This window comes from Cupressus sempervirens, chromosome 2, assembly GCF_028749045.1.
Source record: "Cupressus sempervirens isolate cs-2001-9-10 chromosome 2, ASM2874904v1, whole genome shotgun sequence".
NCBI classification, from domain to species: domain Eukaryota; kingdom Viridiplantae; phylum Streptophyta; class Pinopsida; order Cupressales; family Cupressaceae; genus Cupressus; species Cupressus sempervirens.
In genome coordinates this window covers 739,263,877-739,278,165 of record NC_143119.1, presented here as the reverse complement: position 1 = coordinate 739,278,165, position 14,289 = coordinate 739,263,877, and the positions used below count along the sequence as shown (strand labels likewise).

Below are 14,289 nucleotides of genomic sequence, written 5' to 3'. Positions count from 1 at the left end.
TTTGAATATTCAGATTCCATTGCAGATACTGCAACAAGACTCAGGGGAGCTGCTTGACCCTCTTTTCAGCACAGATAAACTTGGAGAAAGGTCAATAATGAATGTAGAATTTGACAAGGAAGAGAATGATGATATTAATCATCAGGCAAGGCATGTTATTAAGATGACACAAGATTGGATCAAGAAACCATTTAAACTTGATCCAATACCTGAGACAGTGGTCTTCCATGCACAGGCCTGTCCAGCCAAAGGTAGAGGGAAGAAGGTCACTATTCCTACCTTTGCAGCCCAGTCACCAATAAGGCCAAAAATGGTATACCAACTTGACTGATTGGTTGGATACTATCACCCTCCAGAGAAGAAAGGAAAAAGCACAAGAAAGAATAGTTCTCCTCAAAGAGCCAAATTGGAGGAGGGTGAAATCCTAGTACCTCCACAACAATAAGAAGAAAACATGCAAGGGCTAGAGGATACTGGAGCTTCCCAAGTCTATATAGACCCTCAATTACTACTAGCTGCACCCAGCCAAGTAGAAACACTAGGTGAAATCCAAGAAGTCTCTCCTCCTTCACAAGTAGAACAAGCATCCCCTTTAGCCTCTAAGAAATGAAGAAAGATTAAGACCCTCATTAAGAAAAGGCAAAGGGTGATCAGGAGGATGGTTCCTTTCCCATCTATCTTGGACCTCATTCATGAAGAGGGAGAAGAAGAAGAGGAAGATGAGGAGGAGGATGTGCCATTACAAAAAATAACATGGCTAGCAAGAGCCATAGAGTAGGAAAGGAGAAGTTCCACTGTGACACTACCATCAACCCTAGAAGAACCTTTGGAAATAACTACTTTAGAGGATGAAGTACAATAATGGGTTGATGAGTAGGATGTAGGGGGTGATGATGTATTCAAAATATCAAATTTTGACTTCATGCCCATAGGAACGGAGTTGATTGGGGACAAGATTAGGGATATCCTGATGAATGAGCCTCAATAAGAGGACTGGATGCAGATGCTACCAAAATCATAGGGTCCCAATCTTGCTCTACCATCCCCTTTACAAGTCACCGTGGTAGATAAAGGTTCAATTACTCCCTTACCTCCAAGTACTAAAGAAGAATAGCTTCAAAAGGAGCCTTCACAGGAGGAAGAGTCACGAAAAATAGTGACCAATGAAGTGTTTGAAGAGAGACATATGGTTGAATACCCTTAGCAAACCTCCCAATAAACTAAGGTACAAACTATGGGCTCCACTAAGACTGAAACCATGGAAGGAGAACCTTCACAAAGAGGAAGAACCCTAGAGAGGAGTGATAAGGTGAAAGCAATGGCAGAATAAAATCCTTTGTCCTCAAGAGGTAGTCCCTCAGTAGAATGAGTCTCGAGGTGGTTGCGAAAGGAAATGATAAGAAGTAAGAAGCCATAGTTCACTACCAATAAAAAGGACATGTTTGAGTTGATGGAATTTTTGACCAAACCCAAGTCCCCTACAAGAGAAGCAGGACCGTTGGCCTTTATCAACATTGACTAGAACCAAGATTTGTTCACACAAGTGGCTATCCCTCCTCCTGATGTAGATTTAGAAGATCTAGGCCCAGAGGACTATCAAATCAAAGAGGTTATGCTCAGGAAGCCCACATTGGATACTGCCAAGTTGATGGTCACAATGGGGATAAAAAAGGTTTGCCTTTATCAACATTGACTAGAACCAAGATTTTTTCACACAAGTGGCTATCCCTCCTCCTGATGTAGATTTAGAAGATCTAGGACTAGAGGACTATCAAATCAAAGAGGTTATGTTCAGGAAGCCCACATTGGATATCGCCAAGTTGATGGTCACAAAGGGGATAAAAGAGGCTTTTAGAACCTTGAAGCAAGAAGGGGCAAAACTTAGAACACTTTGTAGGCAAAATGAAATATTAAAAGGATATCTAGCCAAAGTTGTTGATCCCTTAGATCCAGAACACCCCGAGGAGACTCTTAACACTGCATTAGAGAGAAGAGATGGAGGAGGTGTGCAGTTGAATCCATTTTTGAATGCTTGTCAGTAGTGGCGGGAAAGTTTTGAGGAAAAGGGCATCCTAATAATCCAAGGAAATCTAAAGCAACTACATGCTATGCAGGAAAATGTAAACAAGATGGTAGCAATTTTGAAGAAAGATTCTAGTATTATGGATGAGGTACATGTTTGGAGTAAGGATTTATATGTATGATAGGCTATTAAAGGGAAGAGGTACAGGATTTTGATAGATGTATATACAGCAGAGGAATTAGATTTAATTGATGATTGGATTGAGAAAATAGAAGATAGTAATAAAGTAATGGAAACATTACATGTGGAGATCCATTGGCTCAAGGACCAAGCCTAAGAGCGAATTTTGAAGGTAGAGAAACATTATAGTGATGTGTGTTTAGACATTTTTGAGGATGAAGAGTAGGAGAAATTAATGCCCATAGAGGTAGTGGTAGAGAAGTTTTGGAAGATTTTTGAGGAAGCTTCAAGTGATGATGACATTTGACAAGCATTCAGAATAGAGGAAGCCTTTCTAGAGTTGGATACAAAACTCAAGGATTTTGCTGATACCCATATTGAAGTAGACAACTATAAAAAAAAGGTCAAAGATAAACATGATGCTTTAGATCTACCAAATGCGGCTAAGATTATTGAGATAATTGAGAAATTCAAAGGCAAATATCCAGACATAGCTCTAGTATAGAGGGTGATGAAACCTAGAAGTTGGAATTTCAGTTTTGACACTCAATAAAATTTTGTGATTTTGGACCTTTTGAGGTAGCAAGTGTGCAGGTATGTAGGTGCACATGTGAGCTGGTGCACTTTTAGAGGTGCGCTGATAGTTAACTACCAGTTGCAAAAATAGAGCTTTCCATGCATTAGAAACACATTTTGATAGCACTTTTAACTCTGATAGATGCCCAATGAAGGATCAACTTCTATTTTTGACACTTCTAGACACTTCTACTTTGACTGAAGGCTTTCTTATTATTTTTCACTCATAAATTCTTTGTTCTATGACATTTAAAGGCTCATGCATCTAATTAATGAATATAAAATGGATGGAGTCCTACTAAGCACCAGTTAGATTCTTAGTTTGTATATAATTAGTTTGTTTATTAATTTAAAAAGCATATTATTGCATGAAGATATCTCTCACTCTCAACACAAATTGAGGAGACAATTTCTTATAAATACTCCATTGTAATATGTAATTGGGGCTGTCATTATTTTGCAATAATATTATGCTTTTGGTGCTTGCATTTGGAGTGTAGTGATTCTTGCCTAAATGTGTCATTGTTTTGTGAATTTTATGTTCGTGGAATTGTGATTGAGCCAAAATTTTATTGCTTTGTTTTTGGTTGTGCGATCTCTTTTAGTTCCAATGTTTGCTACAGTTCAATGAATTTCATCGACGTATCTAGCTCAAGAAGAAATCACCAAATTGTGCCTACATAACTCCTTGTCTCACATGAGCACAATTTCCATGGCCTTGCAATTTGATGAATAGTGAAATATCATACGATTATTAAAGTTTCCCATCAACAATTGCATCAGTAGAATCAAGGAAGCATCACTCTTTTTTTCATTGGTTACCTACCAATTTCTTTGAAAGCTTAACTCACAGACGTGTTTTTTTCATCGCTTATGTCCATTAGGATTTTACTTTCACATTATTTGCTTTAAATTTCTTGTTATTTTCTTTACTAACCCCTTGTTAGTTTAGGAATTTATATTAGTTGCATTGTTAGATTGCATTCATTGGAAAATATAAAAAATACAAAAATATTGTTTTTGTGTGTTTTATTTGGAAGTGGCAAACAGATTCTACTTCTCATCCAAAATCAAACATATTTATCTTCAACTGAATGGATTCTAGTAGGTCATGAGATCACCCAGAATCTTGGAGTTGATCCTCGGATTAGCTTTTCAAGAGAGGAGTTCAAAAGAATTCATACCATTTAGCATCATGCATAACGATAGCTCAACAATAGTATAATTCTTTTTTGGAAATGGCTATTGTTTCATCTACCATGCTTAATCTTTTTGTCTTGCATATTTCCCATCTTCCCTAAACACTACTGACCAAGAGGGGGATAGGAGATATTCTTGACTCTCTTCTCCTTTAGGATAGATTATTTATGTTTTCCTATTCTAATGTGCATCCTCCATGATTTGTTGCTTGATATGTGTTATGTTTAGATATCTTTTTAAATCACCTTTGTTTTCTATTGGTGCAAGGTGTTAAAGAAATAAAATGATCATGACATTCCTCTATTTGAATCTCACTTACTCGATATGCTATTACATGTTACATTATACATGTGCCTTTGTGTTGTCTGATTGGAGATGATGCAAAATGGTAGCTACCTATTCTTATTGGTGTTCATGATATCAACCCAAAAAGACTCTTCTTCACAACTCTTATGTGACATTCTTAACATGGGGGCATACACTCTCTCTCTCTCTCTCTCTCTCACACACACACACACACACACACACGCGCGCACAATGATTTAATATAATATTTCTTTCATATGCCCAAGAGGATAATTATTTTCTTGTGTTTATCCTTGCATTGGCTCCCTTAACGGAGACAATACTTTCTTTAAGGATTAGTCCTCCTTCTTTGATCCCTTTAAATTAAATATTTTCCTTAAGTAATGGTATTTTTCCTTTCAAAATACCAACAAAGACAACTCTCTCCTTAGGCCTAATCACCATTTATCATATCTCTTATTAGAGGAAATTATTTCCTCAAGTAATGGTCCTATTTGATGGGTTGACTAGTATAACACAACTTTCTAGAACTTTTGATGTGATATTTTACAATAGTTTCCCTTTGTATGATCCTTTGTATGATACTAGGTTAGTGATCATCTCTCTCTCTCTCTCTCTCTCTCTCTCTCTCTCTCTCTCTCTCTCTCTCTCTCTCTCTACACACACACACACACACACACACACACACACACAAACATACATATATATATTCTATCTTTGAAGTGATCTCTCTCTTATCTTGATTTCATATTTGATGATGACTTGAGTCATTTGGGGGCTTGATGTTTCTTTGTCCCTTAACCTTGAATAGTTCATGCATTGATATACTTTACTACAAGCATGACATCCTCTTGTAATATTTCTAAAGTGGGAGATAAATGTATAGCCACAAAAAGTTAGCACCCATAATTGGATGCTTTAGGACCTATTAGACCCTATTTTGATGATTTTGAGGTTCGAATGCTTAAGATTTTTTTAATCCTGGAAACTTGTATTTTCTCCCCCTTCTCCTATTCACTTTCTCTAATCTCCCATTGAATTTGACTTCATTTTTCATGGTACATGTCACCAATGGTTACTTGTCCCTAGTTTTTTACGCCAAAACTTCCAATGGGGCCTAATGTTAAGGTTCTATTTGGATATTTTCACTTGCAATCAATGTTGGTCAAATTTGAATCCTGAAATGATAGACTATAGTATAAGAAGCCCATACCACTCAGGTCATTTGACATCCATTACCAAGTGCAAGTATACATTCATGAAAGTTACAACTTTGGCAACAAAGTTATCAAACTTTTCAAGAAACAAAGACCAATTGGATTCAAGACTTGAAGCCAACTAATCTTCTATAATTGGATAAGGTATCTCTTCCATAATGACCAAGAAGAAGAATTTTAAAATCAAGAAAGAAGATCCATTCATTCATCCAAATCCTCTCTCCTCTTTGCAAGTGGTTGTCAAGTGAATATACATTCAAGATCTAGGATAAATAATTACAGACCTATTAATTTATGAGGGCATCTTGATTCTTTGTCACATTCCAAGGTCAACTCTTTGGATGACAAGTACATTCAATCATCTTCCTGGATAAGCATGATTTCTACATCTATCCATGAAGGCTTATGCAAGGTAAATCTATTATTTGTCTTCCTATTTACTTTCCTCCATACAATTTAATTTCATATTTCAAGGTTGATTCCTTTGTAGGATTTTGACCAAGGAAAACCCTTTTTGACAAAGTTTCCCCATTTTTCTATGTGTAGGAACATGATACAAAGTTGACATATCAGATTTGAGTAGATCAAGTACAATTAAAGGATCTATGAAAATTTTGGACAAGAACACTAGAGGAAGAGGTCATCGCTATCGTCATCTCGTAGGAACATATCAATTGCCATCATATCCCTGGTCATTTTAAACTCAGATTTCTATCACAGGTCAGATCCAACTTCTAGTTTTTGATTTCACAAATTCTCACTCATTATTAGTTTGTTTCAATCCACTTCTATCAAATTTTAGTGAATTTTCTAATATAACATTTACGTTACTTTATCATTTTCATTTTATTTAATTACACTATATAGTGAAGAAAAACCTTTTCCCCATTTGGAGCTTGAGTCACCTCTTGAGCCTATTGAAGACATTCTTCCTTTCTAATGTCACATAGTTATTTTTTAGTGGTGAATCTTTGCCAATTGGCAATTCCATCTCTTCAAGAAATCATCATTTGGAAAATATAACCTAAATACGGGTTCAACCACTTCACCGAGATATTAAATAATTTGGATCCAAAACCTAGGCTAATCGCTCATTAGTTTACACATAATTGGTCCCAAATCTTGGTCCAATCGCCAATGTAATCTACATTTAGGACAGTTATTTAAATTTTTTTCTAGCCTTTCTCTAATGTTTTCTTATTGGACAATGTTATTTCACCCTTATAATAAAATAATATTTTCCCTTGGGTTGAGCATTGCCTACCATTTTACCAATGCATGTCTCAAACTACCCTCGTTTAGCCAACTATTTTATATTTTGGGCTTTGGGACATGTGTCCTAATTTTAGGAAGAATTAGACTTTATGTTATAACATTTAAAATTAGGCTTGAATAGACCTGAGGCCTTTGATCTATCTTACATTGATGGTCTAGATCAAATTCCTTTCACCATAAAAATGATAACATGAAAAGTGATGACGACCAAGTTGACAATAGAAAAGGACACATTATTAACTGAATCTCAATGGATTGGTAGACAAGTACATTTTATAGTGTACACTTGGCATGTCGGTTATGGACCACCTTTGACTCTGTAAATTCACCAAAAAATCAAATAATCTCTCTATAGCAATCGAGAAATTAACCAACTATTTTAATATTTTGCACTATATGAAACAACAAATTCGCCTCTTACATTACAAAAATGTTTATGACCAAAAAAAATTGTCTACATTTATTTGCATACCCAATTTTTTTTTTTAATTTGCCACAATTATTATTAAATTTTGATACAGAAAGGAAAATTTTGTCAATAGAAAATAATTTTCTCCCTTGCCTCGAACAAAAAAATTGCCCTTGATTAGAATTTTTTCCTGCACATTTAATGTTGAATTTGCCAGCATTTTATATATTTTTCTCAGGAGAGGTTTCTTAAAGTTATCCCTACTAATGTGCAATCAATAAAACAAAGAAGTAATCATACACATATATCACATTATTCCATTGCTCCCCATTTCCTATTATACATACATGGATCTAAACTTTTCCTCAAAATAAACATATAAGAAAACAAAACAAATGACTTAGATATGCAAATCTCATCATTATAATATTATTGTTCATCTTGATTTACTTAGTGTCTTTAATTTAAAATGTTTCTTTAGATTTAAAAATTGAATCACCTTACTCAAGCAAAGCATAAATCTACCAAACAAATCATTAATGGAACTTGTAATTTACAACTCCTTATCAACAAGACCCTTCAAATCATCATCAATAAAACCATCAATCTATTTCACTCCAAAGTTCTTTAAGGAAAAATAAGCCTTCATATTTGCTAAACTTCTTTAAGAAAATTGTTCTTAATCAAAAAATTGTCCTAGCCATCTAATTGGGCCCTCAAACTAAGTACATTGGTTTTTCTTAAATGACATCTATAGTATAGATTAAACAATCTAAGGGACCAAGGAAAAAAAAAACCTTAAATTATCTCCATATTCCTTTACTTGAATCAACTTACTCAAGCAAAGCATAAATCTACCGAACAAATCATTAATGGAACTTGTAATTTACAACTCCTTATCAACAAGACCCTTCAAATCATCATCAATAAAACCATCGATCTATTTCACTCCAAAGTTCTTTAAGGAAAAATAAGCCCTCATATTTGCTAAACTTCTTTAAGAAAATTGTTCTTAATCAAAAAATTGTCCCAACCATCTAATTGGGCCCTCAAACTAATACATTGGTTTTGATTTTAATGACATCTATAGTATAGATTAAACAATCTAAGGGACCAAGGAAAAAACAACCTTGAATTATCTCCATATTCCTTTACATGTCATATCTTTTGTTATGGATCTTGACTAAGAAGCTAGCACATTGGTTGATTTTGTTTTTATCAAATAAATGATGTATGTCGATAACCTTCAAATTGTTTCTATATTGAATAGGAATATCTATATGAACCAAATATTCTATAATAAAGTGTCATTCTATCTCAACCACACTTTTATTATAAAATTTAAAATAAAAAATAAAAAAAGTTTTAAAACCTTTATTAAAAAAAAGAAAGAAATAATACTTGGGAGGGGAATCCAGAGGGAAGGGAAAAGCTACAATCAAATTCTAGTGCTCTATTCAAAGGTCAAGGTCATAAAAAACTAAGTAATCACTTTATGACTCGATATTGAAATGAGACCTGCAAGTTAAACAATCTGTCAACTTTAATTAGTCTAATAAAATAATTAACATTCAAATTAGGATTACATAGTTAACATTCAAATTAGGATTATAGTTCAATTCAAGGGATTATAGTTAGCTAAGATTTGGATTATATAGTTGAATTAGGGATACAAATAGGGTAATAAGTTAATATATTAGAGTCAGAAAAATATTTCATAAACATGTATTTAATATGTATAACAAACTAATTTACAATTACTATTTAGTTGAAATAAATCTAAAACATCAATGCAAATACATGTTTAAACAATCTAAACATCTAATGCATCTATCTAATCATCCATCACTTTAACTTTAATTATGTGTAAGATAAATTAAATACATTGAAACATCTAAAATCATAATTTTTAAATGAACCTCTACAAAACAAAAATTAAATGAACATCTAACTATAAAAAAAAGATGACATTTTAATTTGTGTAGATTTTAAATTAACAATAATCTAAATATAAAACTATTATCAATAAAAATGTAGAATTTTACATATACAAAACTAGTAAACATGAAAAAAAATTGACGAAATTATAAAGCGAAAAACTAAAAACAATGAAATTAAATAATTTAAAACAACATAAAATACTTGGCAGAGTGCAAAACAATATCCGAGGGTCAATAGAAAACACAAAATGGGCTCCAATTCAGCAATGAGGATGAAAATGACAAAAAAATCCCACAAAAAATGGGTTATATACTTTTGACAAATCGGGCACCCAATTTTTGAATACGGATCAGGCACCCAAACCATAACGAGTACTTGATTCTAACAAATTGGGTAGTTGTTTCCAAAGAGGTCTCATTCCGCGAAAAATTTTGACCCAACTTCTTTCACTTACCCATAAAAATGATAACATGAAAAGTGATGAGGACCAAGTTGACAATAGAAAATGACACATTATTAATTGAATCTCAATGGATTGGCAGACAAGTACATTGTATAGTGTACACTTGGCATGTGGGCCATGTACCACCTGTGACTCTGTAAATTCACCAAAAATTCAAATAATCTCTCTTTAGTAATTGACAAATTAACCAACTATTTTAATATTTTGCACTATATGAAACAATTAATTTGCCTCCTACATTACAAAAATGTTTATGACAAAAAAAAACTCGCCTACATTTATTTGCATACTAATGTGTGTATATATATATATAATTCACCACAATTATTATTAAATTTGATATAGAAAGGAAATTTTTGTCAAAGAAAATAGTTCTCTCCCTTGCCTTGAACAAAAAATCACCCTCAACTAGAAATTTTTCCTACACATTTATTGTTGAATTCGCTAGCATTTTACATATTTTTTTCAGGAGAGGTTTCTTAAAGTTATCCTTGCTAATGTGTAATCAATAAAACAAAGAAGGAATCAAACACATATATCACATTATTCCATTGCTCCCCATTTTCTATTATACATACATGGATCTAAACTTTTCCTCTTGAAATAAACATACAACAAAACAAAACAAATGACTTAGATATGCAAATCTCATCATTATAATATTATTTTTCGTCTTGATTTGCTCAGTGTCTAATTAAAAATGTTTCATTAGATTTAAAAATTGAATCACCTTACTCAAGCAAAGCATAAATCTACTAGACAAATCATTAATGGAACTTGTAATTTACAACTCCTTATCAACAAGACCCTTCAAATCATCTTCAATAAAACCGTCAATTTATTTCACTCTAAAGTTCTTAAGGAAAAACAAGCACTCATATTTGCTAAACTTCTTTAAGAAAATTTTTCTTAATCAAAAAGTTGTCCCAACCATCTAATTGGGCGCCCCTCAAACTAAGTACATTGGTTTCGCTTTTAATGACATCTATAGTATAGATTAAGCGCTCTAAGGGACCAAGGAAAAACAACCTTGAATTATCTCCATACTCCTTTACATGTCATATCTTTTGTTATAGATCTTGACTAAGAAGCTAGCACATTGGTTGATTTTGTTTTTATCAAATAAATGATGTATGTCGATAACCTTCAAATTGTTTTTATATTGAATGCGAATATTTATATGAACCAAATATTCTATAATAAAATATCATTCTATCTCAACCACACTTTTATTATAAAATCTAAAAATTAAAATTAAAAAATTAAAAACCTTACTTTAAAAAAGAAAGAAATAAAACTTGGGAGGGGAATCCAGAGGGAAGGGGGAAGCTACAATCAAATTCTAGTGCTCTATTCAAAGGTCAAAGGTCATAAAAAACTAAGCAATCACTTTATGATCCGATGCTGAAATGGGACCTTCAAGTTAAACAATCTGTCAACTTTAATCAGTCCAATACAATTATTAAGCAAACCCTAAAGTTAATGAAGAGTTGCAATCACTCTTTTCCTCTGATTTTGACGTCACAACCCTATTGAAATAATTATTTCGCTTGAGTATTACTTGTTAACAAATCCATACTTCCCAATCAAGCAAAGATGCACATGCCCAACTAGACACCTAATTATGTACTAAAAACATGAACCCACATCCATTATTTAATCAGTTCATGCATGTTCATCCCGGATTATATAACAAGAAGATCTCTCCTTACTGGCCTACATAAAATTTCGTTCCTTGTGAGAAATCAGAGGCTGAGTTGGTACAACTTTTGATTCATGCTTTTGTTTTGGTAAGAACGTGGAAGTTTGGAATCCAAGTGAGTGAAGTTTTGTCAGTTTAAAATAAGATAATGATCAAGTTGGAATCTGAGATGATGTTGAATGGGTAAACATAAGGGACAAGTTACAATATAATGCTGTTTACTGGGAGACAAAAGTTGTCCAAATACCAAGAGTATTAATTGAAGTAGTGCTTCTTTATTGGGAGGAAGACTTGCTTTGTGTGTCATCCATGGCCCATTTGCTTTCTGTCAAATGCAGAGGAATAACTTGGCTGGATGCTTATCATTATGTACAGGGCAGAGGAAAGCTGCTCCTCATACCTTTTAGTTTACTGCAATGCAGTCTTTTCCAATGTACTGCCCAAACAAAGCAGTGGGCCTCATCCATCCTTCAAAGTATTTCCATGCATTCATTATGTTGATAGATTGATAAGGGGTATCCCTGCGACCCAGCCTAGCACCTAGAATTCTGAGGTGAGTTGGGGTGAGACTAATCTCCTGGAGATGCACCTGAGTTGGGGCGAGACTAATCCCCACCACCCAGTCCACTGCCCAGAATCTTGAGGCGATCAGCTGGGGCGAGACTCATTCGGAAAACCAGTGCATGAAAGAAGTAGGGCACTGGATTTGAACTAAGACTATAGAAAACTACCCACAACCTTAAGCCTCCTCCGTTGATAGATTGATATTATCCTTCAGTCTGTCTCAGTCAACCATCCAATCCCTGCATTTAAACTCTAAAGAATGGATTTCAAGACTCTTAGATGTGTACCCTCTTCATAATTATCCCTTCATGGATTGCATACCTGCTGCAAAAGTTCTGTCAGCAAAAGCTCTATACCCTATAAGGTGATATATGTATATATAAAATTTCTGTTAACTACAGAATCTTGGTCTAATGGTTGTTTGACAATTAGTTGTAGCAATCATTCAAATGCCCACCTTACTGAAAGTACATATATGGTGAGGGATTCAAGGCCTTGTAAGAAGTGGGATATGAATATATAGATATGATGAGGGATAGTGAGAATCTAACAGGACAATAGTAGCATTTTTCAGATTGGGTGGCTCTGATTTGAGGATTTATGGGCTTGTCAGAAGTGGGATTTGCATGTATATGATGAAGGATTGTGAGAATTTAACAGGACAATGGTAGCATTTCTTAGATTTGGTGGCTCCGTTTTGAGGATTTAAGAACTTGTACAGGAAGTGGAATATGAATAATTGGCTTCTTGAATAAGATGGTTTGATGAATTGAAGATGAAAAGGGCCAAGGAATGCTGCATGTGTGGTGACACTGGATTCTCTCATGAACTCTTTCAGTGCACAGCCTGCCTTTACCGCTCTCAACACACGTACATGCCAATACTTTCAATCTTTTGTTTACAGTTTAATGGGCTATGTTATATGTTAGTATTACTGTTGAAATCATGAAATTTTTATGGTATTTGGCCTGAATTTGATTATGTCAACGATGTAGAATCTTATTACTAGTATCTGACCAGATAGATCTTTATTGGGATTAAACTTTATGATTGATTGCTGATCATGTATTACTAATTGTTAGGATCAAACTCTATAATTGATTGTTGAACGTTTCTATTTAAACTCTATGGTTGATTGTTGATTGTTGATTGTGTATAACTTTATCGTCAAGGATCAAGCTCTATGATTGATTGCTGAACGTTTCAGATTAAATTCTATGGTTGATTGCTGATTGTGTCACTTTTCATTGTCAATAGCTTAGATCAAACTCTACAATTGACTGTTGATTTTTTATTAATGTTTGTTGATTATTGATCGCCAACATTTTGAATCAGCATTTCAATTAAATTCTATGTTTGATTGCTGATTGTGTCACTTTTCATTGTCAATATCTTAGATCAAACTCTACAATTGACTGTTGATTGTTTATTAATATTTGTTGATTATTGATCGCCAACATTTTGAATCAGCATTTCAATTAAATTCTATGGTTGATTGCTGAATGATTGTGTATGAAACTCTATAATTGGTTGTTGTTGATCCTCCATTACTAATGTTTGTTGATCATTGATCATAGATTTTTATTACCAACATTTTGAATCAACAACCTCCATGATTGATTGTATTGCAGATACTGCAGTTGTATGTATCCAAATGCAGAGTCATATCATGTATGTGATTGGTGTTTGAAGGGAGAAGAGGAGAGAAAGGCTTCCAAACAGATTATGGAGAAATGTACACAATCAGATCTGAAGAAGTCAGGCAATACAAACAACAGGAGTTGCCTTGTAGGAATGCACGCCATTAAAAAGCACAAGCTTGCATTACCAGAAACAGCCCATGTTCACAATGGAAATCCCCACAAGTTTGGCGAGGAAAGAAATTATGAAGAGCCTGTTAAAAATGGCATCTTGAGCTCTGTGAAAAAGGGAATAAGCAAATGCAAAGAAATTTTTGGGAGCAAGGCGGTGGCAATTTCAGGTTCCAAGGGTTCGAACCCGCGACTTGTTAAAGGCAAGGTCCGAAGATACAAGCTTCTGGAGGAGGTTTCGACTTGAAGTTGGGGAGATTGTAAACGATGAGTTTTTAATCTTTACCAAAACATTTTTGATCTGGACTTTTGATAGTTTTGTTTGATTATAAAACTGGAGATGCACCATCTTTACACTTGAAGTTGGCATATAATATATTGAAAGAGTGTTTTGTAATATCTTTTCAATGGTGATTTTGATGGCTAGATTTCACACACAGTTAGTGATCCTTTTGTGAATATTGTGTTCATTGATGGGCTATGTAATGTAAGAGTTAATTTAAAATGATGATATAATAATTTAAATATAGTCTAATTTATAAATATGAAAATTTATATTCAAATTAATCTAAAAACAACAATTTGTATAGAATACACTATTTACTTTATACTATTTATGAGA

At 33.8% G+C, this 14,289-nt stretch overlaps 1 protein-coding gene across 1 annotated transcript; it reads left to right on the top strand.

Annotated features, from left to right (window-relative positions):
* Positions 1-11,689: 11,689 nt before the first annotated feature.
* LOC149575501 (uncharacterized) lies at positions 11,690-14,064 on the top strand. The gene is made up of 2 exons (XM_089815240.1): positions 11,690-12,726; positions 13,488-14,064. The coding sequence occupies exons 1-2, from the start codon at positions 12,632-12,634 to the stop codon at positions 13,912-13,914; spliced, it is 522 nt and encodes a 173-aa protein (XP_089671366.1). The 5' UTR covers positions 11,690-12,631; the 3' UTR covers positions 13,915-14,064.
* The last annotated feature ends 225 nt before the right edge of the window (positions 14,065-14,289 follow it).

Excerpts from the sequence above, each read along its gene's own strand:
- LOC149575501 (XM_089815240.1), top strand. The coding sequence starts at position 12,632 with ATGAAAAGGGCCAAGGAATGCTGCATGTGTGGTGACACTGGATTCTCT. Across the intron at positions 12,727-13,487 it reads CTTTACCGCTCTCAACACAC|ATACTGCAGTTGTATGTATC; the intron begins GTACATGCCAAT and ends ATTGTATTGCAG.